Genomic DNA, 14794 nt, shown 5'->3' on the forward strand with positions numbered 1-14794 from the left:
CATCGTCACCGCCAAAACGAGGCTGGAACTCCGCTCACAGGACGCAGCAGGGGGTAAGTCAAATTTAATAAATGATATTGCTAATATGGGATGTCATACAGCTTCATGTCAAAAGAGGCGAACTATCCCTTTAACACTGTTGGATGAAACCTTTAGTAAAGTGGACCAATGAGAGTGAATGAGAACACAGGCCTTCGAGGGGGAACGGTTCTGCTGAGGAACGGAGCAGCTGGCAGTCATTTAAGTTCTTCATCTTATCAAAGGGAGCTGGCATATAACGTGAGGCCAGTTGTAGGTGAATCTGTCATTAGAGTAATTATCCATCAGAAATTCCTCCACAGTCACAGGGTTGTGGGGGAATGAAAGAGGCAGCACAGAGAAGAGAAACCAGAAAATATCTTGTTAGCAAAGAGCTTTTGAGTTGAAGGGCAGTGGAAAAGGTCAGGAAGTGACTGCTGGGAATGACCTCTGTACGGAGCAGAGGAAGACTTCAGGACATTCCCCGTTTTGTTCACAGCCACCATACCAGAGCTGGGTGTTTGTTCCGTGAGATGTACCGTGTCTGCCTGACTTTTACAGGTTGTTTGCAGTGCCGCTACATCTGTGAGGAGTTCTCTGGGGCAGTTGAAGCATCTGCAGCGTCCGACTAAAACAAACAGTCCATCGTTCATACAGTAAATAACATTTATTTTCGTGGTTCGGAAAACACAAATTCATGAGTGAAATAGAAATAAAATGCCAGCTGGTCTCAGTCAGTGGACTCCAGTGGAGCTGGAGCAACAGTTTGTGATGCTGAGGGGAGGGGAGGCTCCTCTGGGATGGGGATGGATGGGGGGGGGGGCTCGTGGACACTCATTTACGTTGAACCTGTGTGAAGGATGAGGGCAGCTGGATCGGCTGGATCGGCTGGACAGGCTGGAAGGACTGGGGGGCTTTCTTGCGGGAGTCTGGGGAGACCCTGTGGAGCGCTGTGGGCAGCAGCTGGTTCCGTTTGATGATCTGCAGAGCCAGCTGAGTGTTTCCTGAGAAGACACCACATGGATTCACACTAAACACAGGAAGAGCAGGTGCCTCACTTTACAGATCAGCTGGACCTGTTCTCAGGCCACTACCTCAGAACACTACTTTAACGGATTCTGTAATGCTGGTACCCAACACACATGCAGCCTCTTCATCACCTGTCAGTACTCAACTCTGTATTTTATGTGGAATTAAAGATCAGTCCAAATTAAAAACAGTCTGTTGTGAGGATTGCATCAGGTAAGGATTACCAAGAACTCCTTCTGCTGTAGGAGGAGTTCAGAGTTACCAGCCTGACACTAAGTGTCTTGCCATTGCCATATTACAAACATGTCAGAATAACTGTTGTGAGGAGACTTCATGTTGAACTGCTACAAAGAAAGCCCAACTCGGGCACAAAAAACCCATGAATGGGACATATTGCCTTTGGTCTGACAACTCTACATGTACATTTTTGGTGCCAGATACCAGGGGCCTCATGTACAAAGACTTGCGTGGATTTCCTACTGAAACATGGCGTACGCTCAAACCCAAAAGCCCTCCTATGCACAAAAATATCCGGATGTATGAATCTGTGCGCACAAATCAATCCATCACATTTCCTTTGTACATCCCAATCAACGTGGAATTGAGCGCACATGTCGGAGCACCCGACTCCTCCCTGTCCACGCCCCTACTTAAATACGCAAATTATATTTAAATGAGCCCTGCACCTGCGATTCCCCTCTCTGCACGATCAGAAAATAAAGAAAAAAGAATGAATAAGACGGGAAAAAAGACGGGAGGTGCTACTTTCTGAAGTGGAGGCGCGCAAAAATGTGCTCTTTGGCACGCTGTCCTCCGGCATAAGCAGCAAACGCAAGAGGAGTGGGTGGGATAATGAGAGTGGGTCAATGCTGGGGGGTCTGAGAAGCCTCACAAGCAGAGGTGAAGAAGAAGTGGTCCAACATAAAGGTGGAGGTGAAGCGGAGACTGGCTGCCCATCGCTGCAGTGTGGCCAAAACAGACGGGTGGGGGGGTGACCGACTCTGTTTGAACAGAGAGTCGGCGCAACTATGGGTGACACTGCTCTCTCTGGGGTGGTGGGAGCACATGTGGGTGACTCCGATTACCCCCAAGCTAAATACCGATGTTTTTGTGTAACTCATAACAAACGTGTTCATACAGTAACGTGCAGAAGTGCGCCGGGGAAAAGGTGAGGCTGATTGAGACATTTCACACCTTAGGCACAGGGTTATTAACATTTGCCCACAGAGACGATCAGGGGCTTGTTAGAAAGATCTTAAGCTGAAGTTTAACCATCAAGAAACAGCAAGAAACTAACTTTAACCACCAACTATGATGCTGTGAAGATGGGATAGAAATTGGGGGCGCACATACTCACGGTCACGGGGAATACTATTAGGACAATTACACGAATAAAGTTACTCACCAAGAAGCCAACCATCACGCACAGTGCCACCCTGTAAGTCTGTTACCAACGATGCTGTTACTCAGAATGTATGAATCGTGCGTTGAACCAGGCCACCTCGCCACAACGTTGGTTAATTGCATTTACTAATCACATATGATCTGTACATCGATCGAATGAAAATGTTTCCTGTTAACATACAAATTCATCATGTGATTTGTGTGCAGTCGATAGCTCCGATTACATTAGGAAAAACGGCTCTTGCTGCAAATTGCGCTTTAATTTCCAATCGGTTGGCCTCTGTGTTGCACTCCAACACCGGCCGCAGCTCTGCACACAGTTCCAGCAGGATTGCCCTCGGGGACCTAAAGCAGATAATGAGTCAGTTGCCATCACGTGCCAGCAAATCCTTTCTGTCTCTGAACAAACTTCGAATTTCACCATTTGCAAAGTCCTCTAATACTGCTAAAGCAGCCATTGTTTTTTATGGTATGCATTGCACCACTTTGCGCTGCTTTTATATCCACTCGTGTAATGGCAGACACATGTGTGTGTTAATTGTTCATGTGTCTCAGATGTGCACATCACTCAGTCTGAGGATTAATTGCTTTAACATTTATTTATCATAACTAGGGGAGGGCATTCGATTAAATTTTCTTAATCGACCGTCGGGAGAATTAACGATCAATTTTCGATTAATCATTACATTTTTATATATTAAAAATGCAATGAAAATACAGCGTGTTTTTCCTCGATGAGATCTTTATCATGAAAAGTACAACTCTTGTGGCAGTTAAACTGACATTCAATGGTTAAACTGGAAGATGTCCGCTGCGGTGCTCTAAAGCAGAGGAGCCTGCAGCTGACACACAACACAACTGACCCTCATTCGTTCCAAAATAATAACAAGAAAAAAAAAATCATGTTAAACAATAACTTAACCAAAAACATAATAATACTTAGGTCTGACAGAGTTAGGTCTGACAGAGTTTGGTCCGTAACTCAAAAACTATCCAAAAGGCACCGAGTCTAAAAAGAGGGTGAGAGGGATAGATAGCCTACCTAACAATTAAATAGGCTACCTAACAAAGCCTCATAAAAGTAACTAGTAGGCCTAACTCACATACAACTTCAGCACCAGTCTACTGATTTTTGTTGATAAAGATAAGCATGTTAACATGCTCTGGTGTCAGACGCGCCCGCAGCCTGGTGGCCGTCGGTCCAGCAGCCGAAAACACTTTTTTGTGCGTACGCACCCCTTGTACATGAGGCCCCTTGTCTTTGAGAGATCAGAACCAGAGCTGATGGATTCATTACTCAGTGCACAAACCTTCATCCAGCAGCGACACACTTCCTTATTCGTTTTGAGCGTAGTGGAACCATCGTTTCATTGTTTTCAGCGGAGGAGAACCACCTGACAACCCCACAGCTGAGTGAGGGAGGCTGTGCCCAACCTTTAAACCCTGACGACTGCCTCTAAATATACATTTCATCAACTGTTGTGTGTAACAACTCTGATGGTTATGTTGACAAAAGTAGTGTATGTCAGTGAGTGTTGGATAAAGAACAGACCATTCTGAAGCTCCAAGTACACTCCCAGCAGGATGGCCTCAGGTGGAATCTCCTTGGTGTTCACCATCGATGCAGCCTGGTGATAAACCAAATGATAACGGTACCATGTGACTGTGTCTGTCAGCTGAGACATGGCAGCAAACAAGGCCTTTAAAGCCCACAAAGAGCGTACATAACACAGCAGGTAGCATTACAAACACTCATAGTGACCTGTAAAACGCTCAACATGGTTGGGACAACTACTGTGGTCTTTGCCGAGTTTTCTGAGAGAACCACTGATGGAAGATTCCATTACAGCTGGAGGGTTCCTGTTGGTGGAATCCATTAAAAGAGGAGTCTGTTGGACACTGAGGAAGGCCAGTGGAGTGTTTCACAGGTCAGCATGACTGTGGCAGGGAAATGAAGGCACTTTAAACTGTTTTTAAAGCAGAGTCTTTCTCATATTCAGGTTTATGACTGCCCCACCTAAAGAGCACCTCAAACAAATCCATGCTAAATATAAGGATTACATTGATTCCATATTACTGACGAACACTTGAGTTCAGCTCTTAGAAATACCACACTGCTGTTTTCTTCTAAAGGAGGGCTCATTAGCTATGCTGTGACAGATGTGAAAGTGCTGCTGCGATTCTAGAATGTTCTGGTCTCTCAGTCACTGCTCAACACAATCTTTAACCCCCACCTCCCTCCATGATGGTTACCTGATGCAGACACTTGCGGGCCTTGTCATACTCGCTCCTTAAGCAGTAGGCACTGCCGAGGTTGAAGAGCATCATGGCCCGAGCTGATGTCACACTGCTGGGATAACACAAGGGGGTCTTCTTCCCTGCTGTACACACGGCAAACAGCAAAACTTTCACTGATTTTTCTGCCTTTTGCGTTTCTACGAGGAACGCATTTAGTGTCAGATGCATGAGATCCTTGGAATATGTAAAGAGAGACTCACAGGGCTCAACAGGCTCCTCTCCTTTGTCAGGCCCTGTTAACACAAACAAAGCAAGCGTTAATGAGACATTAATGGGAAGCCTTTAGGGTGTTCAGTGAGGGGGATAACCACAGACCCTGGTCTTGTTCACTGGCCAGAACTCCCACTGACACGTCGCTGACGTTCTCTGGGTTGAGGTGAGCGATAGCATCAGAGATCCTGTCCAATGAGATGAGGGCTTCAGCAGCATACAGATGGCCGAGGAACCTGAGCAGACAGAGGAGGAAGAACAGCGTCCCATCATACCATGATGTGGACAGTGTCTGCGAATCCAATATGAAGAGGACTACATGGTTTGACATTATGCCTTTGGGATTTCTACCTGCTGACTTAAAACGCTCGACAAACCCTTCAGAGATGTGAGTGAAGGCCATCTAACAAACCCCGCACTTACTTGAGGGATCCGGACACCTTGGTTTGATGAAGCAGCTTCTCAGCATGGTTTAGAGCCATCAGGTTATCTCCCAACGCCAACGCCACATACGCACTGCAGGCCAGGATGGAGCACCTGCACGCCAATTACAGTTAGACATCACTTAGATGCTCAGTGAAGGAGGACGTCCGGGGATCAGAGAAGCTGAAGGAAGATTACCTGAGGTTTTCTACCTCCTGCTTCCTGAGAGGAGATGACGGAGCCGCCGACAAAAACTTATCAGCTTCCTGACCTTTTCCACTGCAAAACACACCAACAGCATTCAGAGTAAACATCCAAATCCTCTCAGCAAGATCACAAGCAAAAGCTTGCACACGTTGTGCGCGTGGTAACTGGACACTTCTGATGGTTTGCAGAGGTTAGAAGCTGTGATGTGAGTGCAGACCATCCACCATGGCGCTCCCAGCATGATGTCACCATCACAACTCTGTGGCCGCTGCCTGCTGCTCACAAGGCTGTCATTTTAACTTGATCAGATCACAAACGCCATCACGTCACTACTTACTGTACTGTTTGGATTTGTTATGTGATCCTTGCGCTCATTTTACCTTTCAGAAGGTTTTTTACTTTAGGGAAACATTGTTTAAGCGCTAATCTGAATGTTTCATTGTCGCAGCATCTCCTGCTGTAGACAGGACACGTCACGGTGTTATTTTTGCTTTACAAAACCAACAGGGTCAAGAGAAAGGTCACTGTTAGCTATTTGTCATCATGAACAGAGACTAACCGGTAACTGGAAGAAGTCAAAAACAAACAAGTAAGACGTGTGAGCAGTCGCTGGCTGGTCTGACCTGCAGGCGTCACTGTTCTCGCTACCGCTCTCCGTGCTTCCCGACTGGCTGGAGCTCTTGGATCCGTTCTCCGTCTTGGTGTCCTGCTGCTGGTGTTCAGGCAGCAGCAGCAGAGCGTTCCTCAGGCAGATGGCTGCAAACTCCATACTGGCAACTGGGATAGCCGCCGACTGACCCTCACTACACAAACATAACATCAAAGTTAATGTGGATCAAATGGGGAAATGTGAGTGTGAGACAAAGAAAGAAAGAAAAAAAAAAAGACATTTCATTTGATACATAACGCACATACGGCTTAACTGGTGACTTCGCATAGACACATCATACACATATCATACACATATAAGCTCGGTTAACAGGCCTCAGCTTCATGGTTTTTGTGCAGACATTACAGATGTTCCATTTCAGTCTCAATAACAACCGCACGGAGCAACAAGTGCTTTAGCAAAATAGAAAAATTCAATCAAAGGTCTTAAATAATGAGCGTGTCACAGACACAATTTTTTGTGTAATGGCAGTGAACGCAGCATGGTCTGCTAGCTGCAGCTAATGAGCAGCTACCTGCTGCTTGACCACACATGACCCGACGAGTTCAAAGGAATGGATCAGTGTCCATTTAATGAACATTCTGGTCAATCAGGAGGGAGATCAACTCCTCAGAAACGAAGTAAGACGGAAGAGTTGGATCCAGAGTGTGGTTGTTTTTAAACAAAGTGAACGTGGAGCCATGAGCACTGAACGTGCCGTTCACCGTTGCCCTCTGCTGGACAAGAGGTGAAGACGTTCATGTGTGGTCTCAGAGGGTCAGCCTCTGAGATGTGACACTGACCTGTAGATGGTGTTCTGTGCTGACTGGGATGCGAGCACAATCTTGCGATGGTAACCCTGCCCGATGACAGACTGAACGATGCCTTTCTTACATGGTAAACCTTTGCTTTCTTGCTCCGAGCTCTGGAAACAACCACACAGGTCGGGACAGAATCCTCAGAAATTCACATCAGTACAAAGTACAAATGAATAGATTAGGATAAAATATGTTGAACATGGCCATTTCTGAATAACTACCTAAAAGGTTATTTGATGAAATTTCACTTTATATGACAAGAAAATAACATATTTATGGATCCTCACCAAGTTTCCCAGTAACTATTTAGATTAAAGGGATAGTTCGCCTCTTTTGACATGAAGCTGTATGACATCCCATATTAGTAACATCATTTATGAACATTGACTTACCCTCCGCTGCGTCCTGTGAGCCGAGTTTCGGCGTTGACAAAGGTAGTCTGGCTAGTTGGCTGGGGTCCCGAAAATAAAGTGTTTTGCTTCTCAAAACAATATGCGTTCAAAAGAGTAATACATTTGCATCATAACATCGTTCTCTAGGAAAAAGTCAGACCTCACAATCGCTTGGCCCTATTTTCTCTCCCTTCGTATCACTGCCTGCTGTGTGAACCGTGCAGAACAGGCGCGGCTGTCGGCAGGTGGCTGAACGTAGTGATACGAAGGGAGAGAAAATGGCACCAAACGATTGTGAGGTCTGACTTTTTCCTGGACAACGATTTTGTGATGTAAATGTATTACTCTTTTGAACGCATATTGAGAAGCAAGACGCTTTATTTTAGGGACCCTAGCAAACTAGCCGGACTACCTTCGTCAACGCCAAAACGAGGCTGGAACTCGGCTCACAGGACGCAGCGGGGCGTAAGTCAATGTTCATAAATGATGTTGCTAGTATGGGATGTCATACAGCTGCATGTCAAAAGAGTCGAAATATCCCTTTAATGCTGGCCTCTACAAACACATAGTGAAAGGGGAAACATGAACCCCGCAAAATGCTGAAGAAAGAAACATTCTAGTCTGAGCCAGGCAGGATCTACCCACCCCTTTGTTAGCAGAGATGCAGCACTCGGCGAGTCGCAGCCACAGCCGAGGGTTGGAGTGATAAACCTGCACCGCCTCCATTAGACACTCAAACGCTGCCAGCGGCCTGCCGATGTGCAGCAGCTGAATGCCACAGTTATACAGCAGCTCGTAGCGCTTGTTGGCCAGTAACGCGCACATGGGGATACCTGTGAATTTCTTAGCTGGAAAATGACAACAGAAAAAAAAAAAAAATGGGACTTATTACAGAGGAACGTGTTACTGGGCTGAAACACTTCTTTGGACGTGAGGCTGAATCAAACAGACGTCAGCTGTGAGCCCAACGCAGCTGCTGTGAGCGTCGGGTTGGGTGCGGTGCATGCTGGGACCTACACTGGCCGTTGCTGCCATCTCCCAGTTGTGCACATGTGTGGTCATTCTCCTGCAGTGCCTTCTTGAAGTAGAAAATGCCGAGGTTGTGTTTCCCCATCGCAAAGTGAATGCAGCCCAGATTGTTCCAGAACATACACCGAACGCATTCACCTGAATGAAACAAGTCAGGTTAGTGAAGAATTCATCAAGCTGCACACAGAACAAACGACTGCCACAGCCGATCCCGTCTCAGATGAAGGCCGGCTGCTCTCTATAGCTGCTGTGAGGCGAGCTAAGGAGAACCAAAGCTGCCTCATCAGAGGGAGCCAGAGGCTGTCACCTGTCTTGATGGGTCCCGGATGCTCTGCGATGTTGGAGCTGTTCAGCAGCTTCACTGCTTTCCGGTAGTTTCCTCTCAGATACTCAAAATTGCTCTTGAGGAAGAGTGAGGGTGCAGACTGAGGAGAGGAGAGGACAGAAGGGTCAGGGCAGCGGGACACGTGTGCACCGATAACACATCACAGAGCGTCGGAGCAAGGCTCAGTTAATGCCCCGCAGGCCGTGTGCGTTTCTCTGTGTCTGCCATATTTACGTCACCATAGCAACCTGCATTACCTGAGCTGAGTCTGTGCTTACCGGCAGAATCAACATGACACTGAGGCACAATCAAAGACATCACAAACTTAGGAGTTCTTGAGTTTGGTCGGTAATGTGTTCTGGGAGTGGCAGAGACTCTGAGCCCTACAGGCATCAGTATAACCGTCTGTGTGTGGCACGAGCTCAGTGGGACACTCACGTTCCCAGCCGTGTTCATCACCGACTTGATCTCTCTTTTGCAGGCCTTGGAGGACTTCATCTGAATGTAGGCTCTCACCTTATACTGGAACAGAAACGGACAGTTAGAGCGAGCACACACAGAGGGGAAAGTCCACGTGAAGCGGTGAACGGACGTGACGTCTTGCCTGGTGCATTTTGGATTTGGCTGCTTCAATCATGGCTGCAAACTCTGCCCTCTGGTTGGCTCCGTCTTTGCTTGAAGTGTGGTTCTGGAACCAAACACAGCATGGACGGTTAACTACAGGCTTTCAAATCCTCCCAATTCCTCTGAACGTGCTGAGACTCTCCAACAACTGCGCAGCTGTTAAACACCCTGCAGTTGTGGGCTCATGGCACAGGTCAGACGATGGAATAGAACGCTTCTCTCTGAAGGAGAACCATCAAAGCACAGTGTGGAAGGCTACCTCTCCTTTGCCGTTCTTGTTGCCTCCCTGCACGGAGAGTTTGTCCAGCACCGCCAGCAGATGGAGGGCCTTCTCCGGCTGGAAGGTGAGCAGGTAGAGATCCACCAGCAGGAAGCACACGGCCTGGGCAAACTTCTCTTCTAGGACAAACAACACAATGACTCCATGCCAAACACCACAAAATAAAAGCACAAAACCGTAAACGGTTTCCTAAGTATGGTTTTTAGCAGGTGATGTTGACCCTGTAAAGAAGTAGGAGAGCAGGTCACGCTGACAGCTTCATGATGGGAGCTTTAAAGCTTTACAAATGAAGAGCCTTAGCTGCACTGCCTGCCTTCATCTTTCAGCCCTGCACCTGATGTTAAAATGAAATCGCAACATTGTGGTGGTCAGGAAAATGATCATCCAGATGTCAGGAAACATGGTCAGGATTGTAAGAGAACCTGGAGATATCAGACTACTTTACATTCTTTACATCTCCATAGATTCTGTGTCTCTTTAGAGGTCAAAATTCATTTTCAAAGCCTTGATTCCTGTGATTATCAGACTTTATGTACTTTGGTCTTAACATTTAATCCTAGCAGCTCTATTTGCTGCAAAGGCACAGATTAGTATTTTCTGATATGTGCATACGATTAAAACTGTTATTAGCTTGACATCGACTCGTTTATAAATTGCATTTCACAGATGATACAACAACTCTGAGGAGGAGATCGAATTTCATGTCAAAAGTAACAGCAGACATCGACACTTAGTCACCTAAAGAGAATACAAAACAACAGTGGGCAGCAAATCCATGCAAAGCAGCACAACATACCAAAAGGCTCCAGAAACTGGTAGAGCTTCTCTCCTATGGAGATGGCCTCAGAGTACTGTCGCATGTGATAGTAGATGATGGCCTGATTATAGTACAGCAGACTGTTCTCGACGTCATCCAAGCCGTCAGCGTCCTCTGCCGACGTGTGAAGCTGAAACAGAGAGAACTTCAGCACATCAGGACACCCGTGTTAGTGTGGAACTGTCAGAAACAACACGTCTGCAGTTACCCGGCTCTTCACCGCAGTCAGTGTCTGCTTCAGTATCCCCGTGGTGCTCTGACCACTTTTGTAAAATTCAACAACAGCTTTGTTCATGGCGATCTTGTAGTCCTCTTTGTTGAGCTCCTGGAGGGCGTCCAGATGTTTGAGAGACTCCTCGTACTTCCCAGCCTGTAGGAACACAGAGGTCCGTCTCACAGATCTGTAGTTCAGCTAAAACACGTCTTCACTCTTAATAAACATGTTGATGTAGAAACAACCAGGGGCTGGGGTACTGGTGAGCCTGTCGTCAGCATAATTTCACACTGCGGGGCTTTCTAATGTGCGTGTTTATGTACGAGTTGCAGCAAACTACTGTACTACTGTACTGAGCGTCACTCTTCGCTTTCTGAAACAGCTCAACGTTGTTTCTCAAGCAGGAGGAAAAGGTAAAAAGTTCATGGACTCAGACAAATTTAATTTCCGCCTCTTATCAAGTTCCTCACAGAACTAACATGTTTGGTGACAGCTACTCTGCACCAGCCAAAGGAAAAAGAAGCAGCAGCTACCTGCTCTTCATCACAACAGACTGTGGGTGTGTTCCCTGATCTGTGTGTGCACATGCATGTGATGTATGCCAATCAGAAATCAGTTTAGCGGGTACCAACGTTCATCAGACACTGCAAGTGAAGTTAAGATCTAAGAGTATGTGAAGAAAAGCAGAGTATTTACAGAATAAGCTTCGTAAGCGCTGGCTGCCACTTCCTTCTCTTGGTCCGTCATCCCAGAGGCTGAGCCATCCAGCTTAGTCTCGTTTGGTTCTAATCAGGATAAAAAAAATTAAAAAAATAGAGTAGCAAAGTCAAACTTCAGAGCACTGTGGATGAATACACGTACACCCGACACTGAGGAGGGCTCCTCCTCTGCTGTACTCCGACTGAGTCCTGATTCCTCTGAAGGTGACTGCCATGAACTGAGGGTCACTAACAACGAGTCCAGCTCCTTCCTCAGTGGTGCTGAGTTAGAGCTGAACGCAGAGGAGCAGAATGCTGACTCCAAGCTGGTTGCTTTCACTAACAGCCAAACTTCCACCTGCTCCTCTGGGCTGCTCCTCTGGGCTGCAGGTGGACCACGGAACACACTGCTGCCCGCAGTCCTGTCTCACAGCCGTTCAGCTGACTACTGGACCAAAGTGCACCAAGTTCAGAGAACAGTGGCTTCACTCGTTGTTTGTTGGCAGACAGACGTAACCCGCGGCTTCAGACACCTGACAGATCATTTCAAAGCACATCACTAGTTTTTCATTCAACTAACTGCATCGAGTCCACCTCCTGAGGCTAACTAGTATGGACACAGCTAGCTACTCAGCTAGCACCAACTGACAAAACTCACCGGGATTTTCTGCCATTTCACTGCTTCTGAAGAACAATCCAATCCCCTGTGGTGGCTGTTAAATTAGGATCAAATTTAATCGTTCCGGTTGTTGAAGCAGGATTCAAAGTATTAGAAAGCACTTCATATCAAGTATTTCACACCAAACGACTAGCTGGTCTGTGAGCTCCGCTCCAACAGATTCTCTCTCTCTATTTTTTATAGGCGGTTGGCAAACAACTTAAGGAAGCATTACCGCCACCAACTGGTAAAGATTGTGGATCACATGACAATTCTAATACAGTACACACAAGTTATGTATACAAGGTATGTGTATATATATATATGTATATATACACACACTTATACACACATATATACACCCACATCCACATATACACTCTTATATCTACAAATGCCTACACTTTTACTTAGCCCCTACTCATATACACTCATTTATATACCCTTATATTTACTAAATTCTATTATACAACCTACACTGTTTTAAATAATAAAAAATAACCTAATATCCTGTTTCCTGATTCTTTTTGCAATAAATCTACTATATACAATTTCATTTTCATCCTACTAAGATTTCTAATTAAATTATTTCTCTAAGCCTGATAATTCCTACAATATAAAATAACATGTTCAATTGTCTCATCTTCCCCACACTCACATTTCCCTGACTGATGTTTTCCTATCATATATAGGTTTTTATTCAATCCATTATGTCCAATTTTAAGTCTTGTTATAATCGTCTCTTCTCTCCTACTTCTTTCTGATCTTCTCATTTTCCCTATTTTCCTTTGTATTTTATAAAACCAGCGTCCTTTTCTTTCTTCCTCCCATAACTTTTGCCATCTCCTCCAACAGATTCTTCTTTCCTATGAGACTATCTACAACCGAGGGACTGCAACACAATAGCGCCCCCTGTCAGTGCGGAGCTAAAGCCCGTCTGTCGCGCATGCGCGAGATTGCTGATTCCATGGATAAGCTCCCATGTTCAGGTCACACAACTTTACACCTCATGTTCCTTTTGGACTATGGCAACATCACATATCGAGTCTTTCAATGAAGTATTTCATATTCAAGTCTTTTTTCAGCTGTTCAACTCTGTTTTCACATGAAGACTTTAAAGAAAAATATGGTGTTCCGGCCCCCAACAAGAGTATAACACCGTGATCAATACACGATCATCGGGCATTAAATCTTTACTTTGTTGCAGCTCCAGTTATGACCGCACTGTTTCTATATCCAATTATAGCAATTCTATTGCGGCTGTTCCAGGTTTTGACAAAATATTGATCAACTCCCTGATTAGAAATGTGATTGTTCAAAAACAGTAATGCCTGTCAGACGCAGATGACCAGAGACGGTAAAGGTTGTGGCAGGGTTTTTACTCCTCCTTACAACTCTAACAAGTTAAAAAAAAAACGTTCATTAAAATCATTCCCAAGTTTTACTCTCTCAATTCAATGATCTTCAAATATATTCCAAACATATTCACAGAAGACAAATGCTCTTTTTGTAATCACATGGTGGAAACACAACAACATTTGTTATTCAACGTGTCTCTGTGACAACGTGTTACTGTGATTTCAGGTTGATTTGAAAAGATTCTTTGCAAAACAAATATCACAGAAAATTTGATTAATTACTGAAATTCAAAAACCCAAATGTGACTAATTATGGTCAACATGTCATTAACCTTCTCATTATATTGACCACATTTCATGTTAATAAAATGAAAAAAAAAACTTTCTTATCTTGCATTCAAGCAAACTGATGCATCATTTTATTTTCAAACTTTGTTCATCCACCTAATTATGTTCTGCTGTTCTATACCTGCCTAATCCAATCAAAAAACACTGGGGGCCTGGAGCTCATCTCATCTCCATCACAGGGCCTCAAACTTCATTAAATCTGAAAAACCCTAATATGAAATTGACAAGAGCTATTAACATATATAAAGAACGCAACTTTCTGCCTGTTCTTTTTAAATAACGTTACCTCGTTTACTTTTAGATGTTACAGTTCACTGTCTTTTGTCATTTGTTTTCAGTTTTTTTTTATGACATGTGAATGTTGTCACTCAAAGGTTTTGTAAACTGTTGCGATCAAATCAAAAAATATTTTTAAAATCTGTTTCCCTCCTAAACTGAGTGAAACGAGCTAGAGGTAAATGAGCAGCAGCCATGATCAGAGCTCAAGGATGCTTCTTTAATGATTCTTAATGGAATTTTGGGACTCCTTTCTCACACAGCTGCTACTTTCATAGCTTGATTGTGGAAATCCAGCCGTACTAACTGTGATTCATGTGGATAAATCTGTTGTTGTTCATGTGGAGGATGTGTTTGAGCAGCCTCGGACAGGACTATACAACACAAATATATTTCACTATTCTAATTTCTTTTTTCCATTTTTCAGTAACAAACTTTGATAATAAAGTACTAGTCTACACTATCTCTATTAGTATACACATGACCTTCAGGTAACAATGTGATAAGATTCCACTAAAGAAGTATTTACAGAATTCTGTAGAATATTAATTGAACATCTCTAGTTTCAGAGCTGCAGATCCACATTACAGCTGAGTGTCTTTACGAATTTTTCCAGCCAATTTGCTGGACCCCATTACATTTCTCATGAGGTCAAGGAAAAGATGATAGGAGGTATTCTCTTTCAACCATTTGACCAGAGCAGGCAAGTAGTGCCAAGG

General features: G+C 44.8%; 1 protein-coding gene across 3 annotated transcripts; it reads right to left on the reverse strand.

The window, feature by feature from the left end:
• Positions 1-670: 670 nt before the first annotated feature.
• On the reverse strand, positions 671-12304 carry cnot10 (CCR4-NOT transcription complex, subunit 10). 3 transcript variants are annotated; one of them, XM_075464748.1, is made up of 20 exons: positions 12094-12304; positions 11599-11968; positions 11434-11522; positions 10732-10893; positions 10503-10653; positions 9686-9825; positions 9407-9490; positions 9241-9324; positions 8785-8902; positions 8466-8615; positions 8094-8296; positions 7042-7163; positions 6213-6392; positions 5581-5661; positions 5383-5496; positions 5065-5195; positions 4950-4982; positions 4705-4832; positions 4004-4079; positions 671-1022 (listed from the first exon to the last, which is right to left on the reverse strand). In XM_075464748.1, exons 3-20 carry the CDS (start codon positions 11482-11484, stop codon positions 853-855), a joined length of 2178 nt encoding a protein of 725 aa, XP_075320863.1. In that variant the 5' UTR covers positions 11485-11522; positions 11599-11968; positions 12094-12304; the 3' UTR covers positions 671-852. The 3 variants fall into 3 exon arrangements, with proteins under 3 accessions (XP_075320863.1, XP_075320862.1, XP_075320861.1); XM_075464747.1 differs by lacking the exon at positions 11599-11968 and having other exon boundaries at positions 9686-9822; XM_075464746.1 differs by lacking the exon at positions 11599-11968.
• Positions 12305-14794: the final 2490 nt, after the last annotated feature.

Source organism: Odontesthes bonariensis, chromosome 5, assembly GCF_027942865.1.
Source record: "Odontesthes bonariensis isolate fOdoBon6 chromosome 5, fOdoBon6.hap1, whole genome shotgun sequence".
In the NCBI taxonomy this organism is placed as follows: Eukaryota; Metazoa; Chordata; class Actinopteri; order Atheriniformes; family Atherinopsidae; genus Odontesthes; species Odontesthes bonariensis.

What these genes read in the sequence shown, in the direction of transcription:
- cnot10 (XM_075464746.1), bottom strand. An exon ending in TGATGAACACGGCTGGGAAC is followed by an intron (nt 8,903 to 9,240) that starts GTGAGTGTCCCA and finishes TCCTCTCCTCAG; the next exon opens with TCTGCACCCTCACTCTTCCT. An exon ending in GAGAACAGTGACGCCTGCAG is followed by an intron (nt 5,662 to 6,212) that starts GTCAGACCAGCC and finishes TGTGTTTTGCAG; the next exon opens with TGGAAAAGGTCAGGAAGCTG.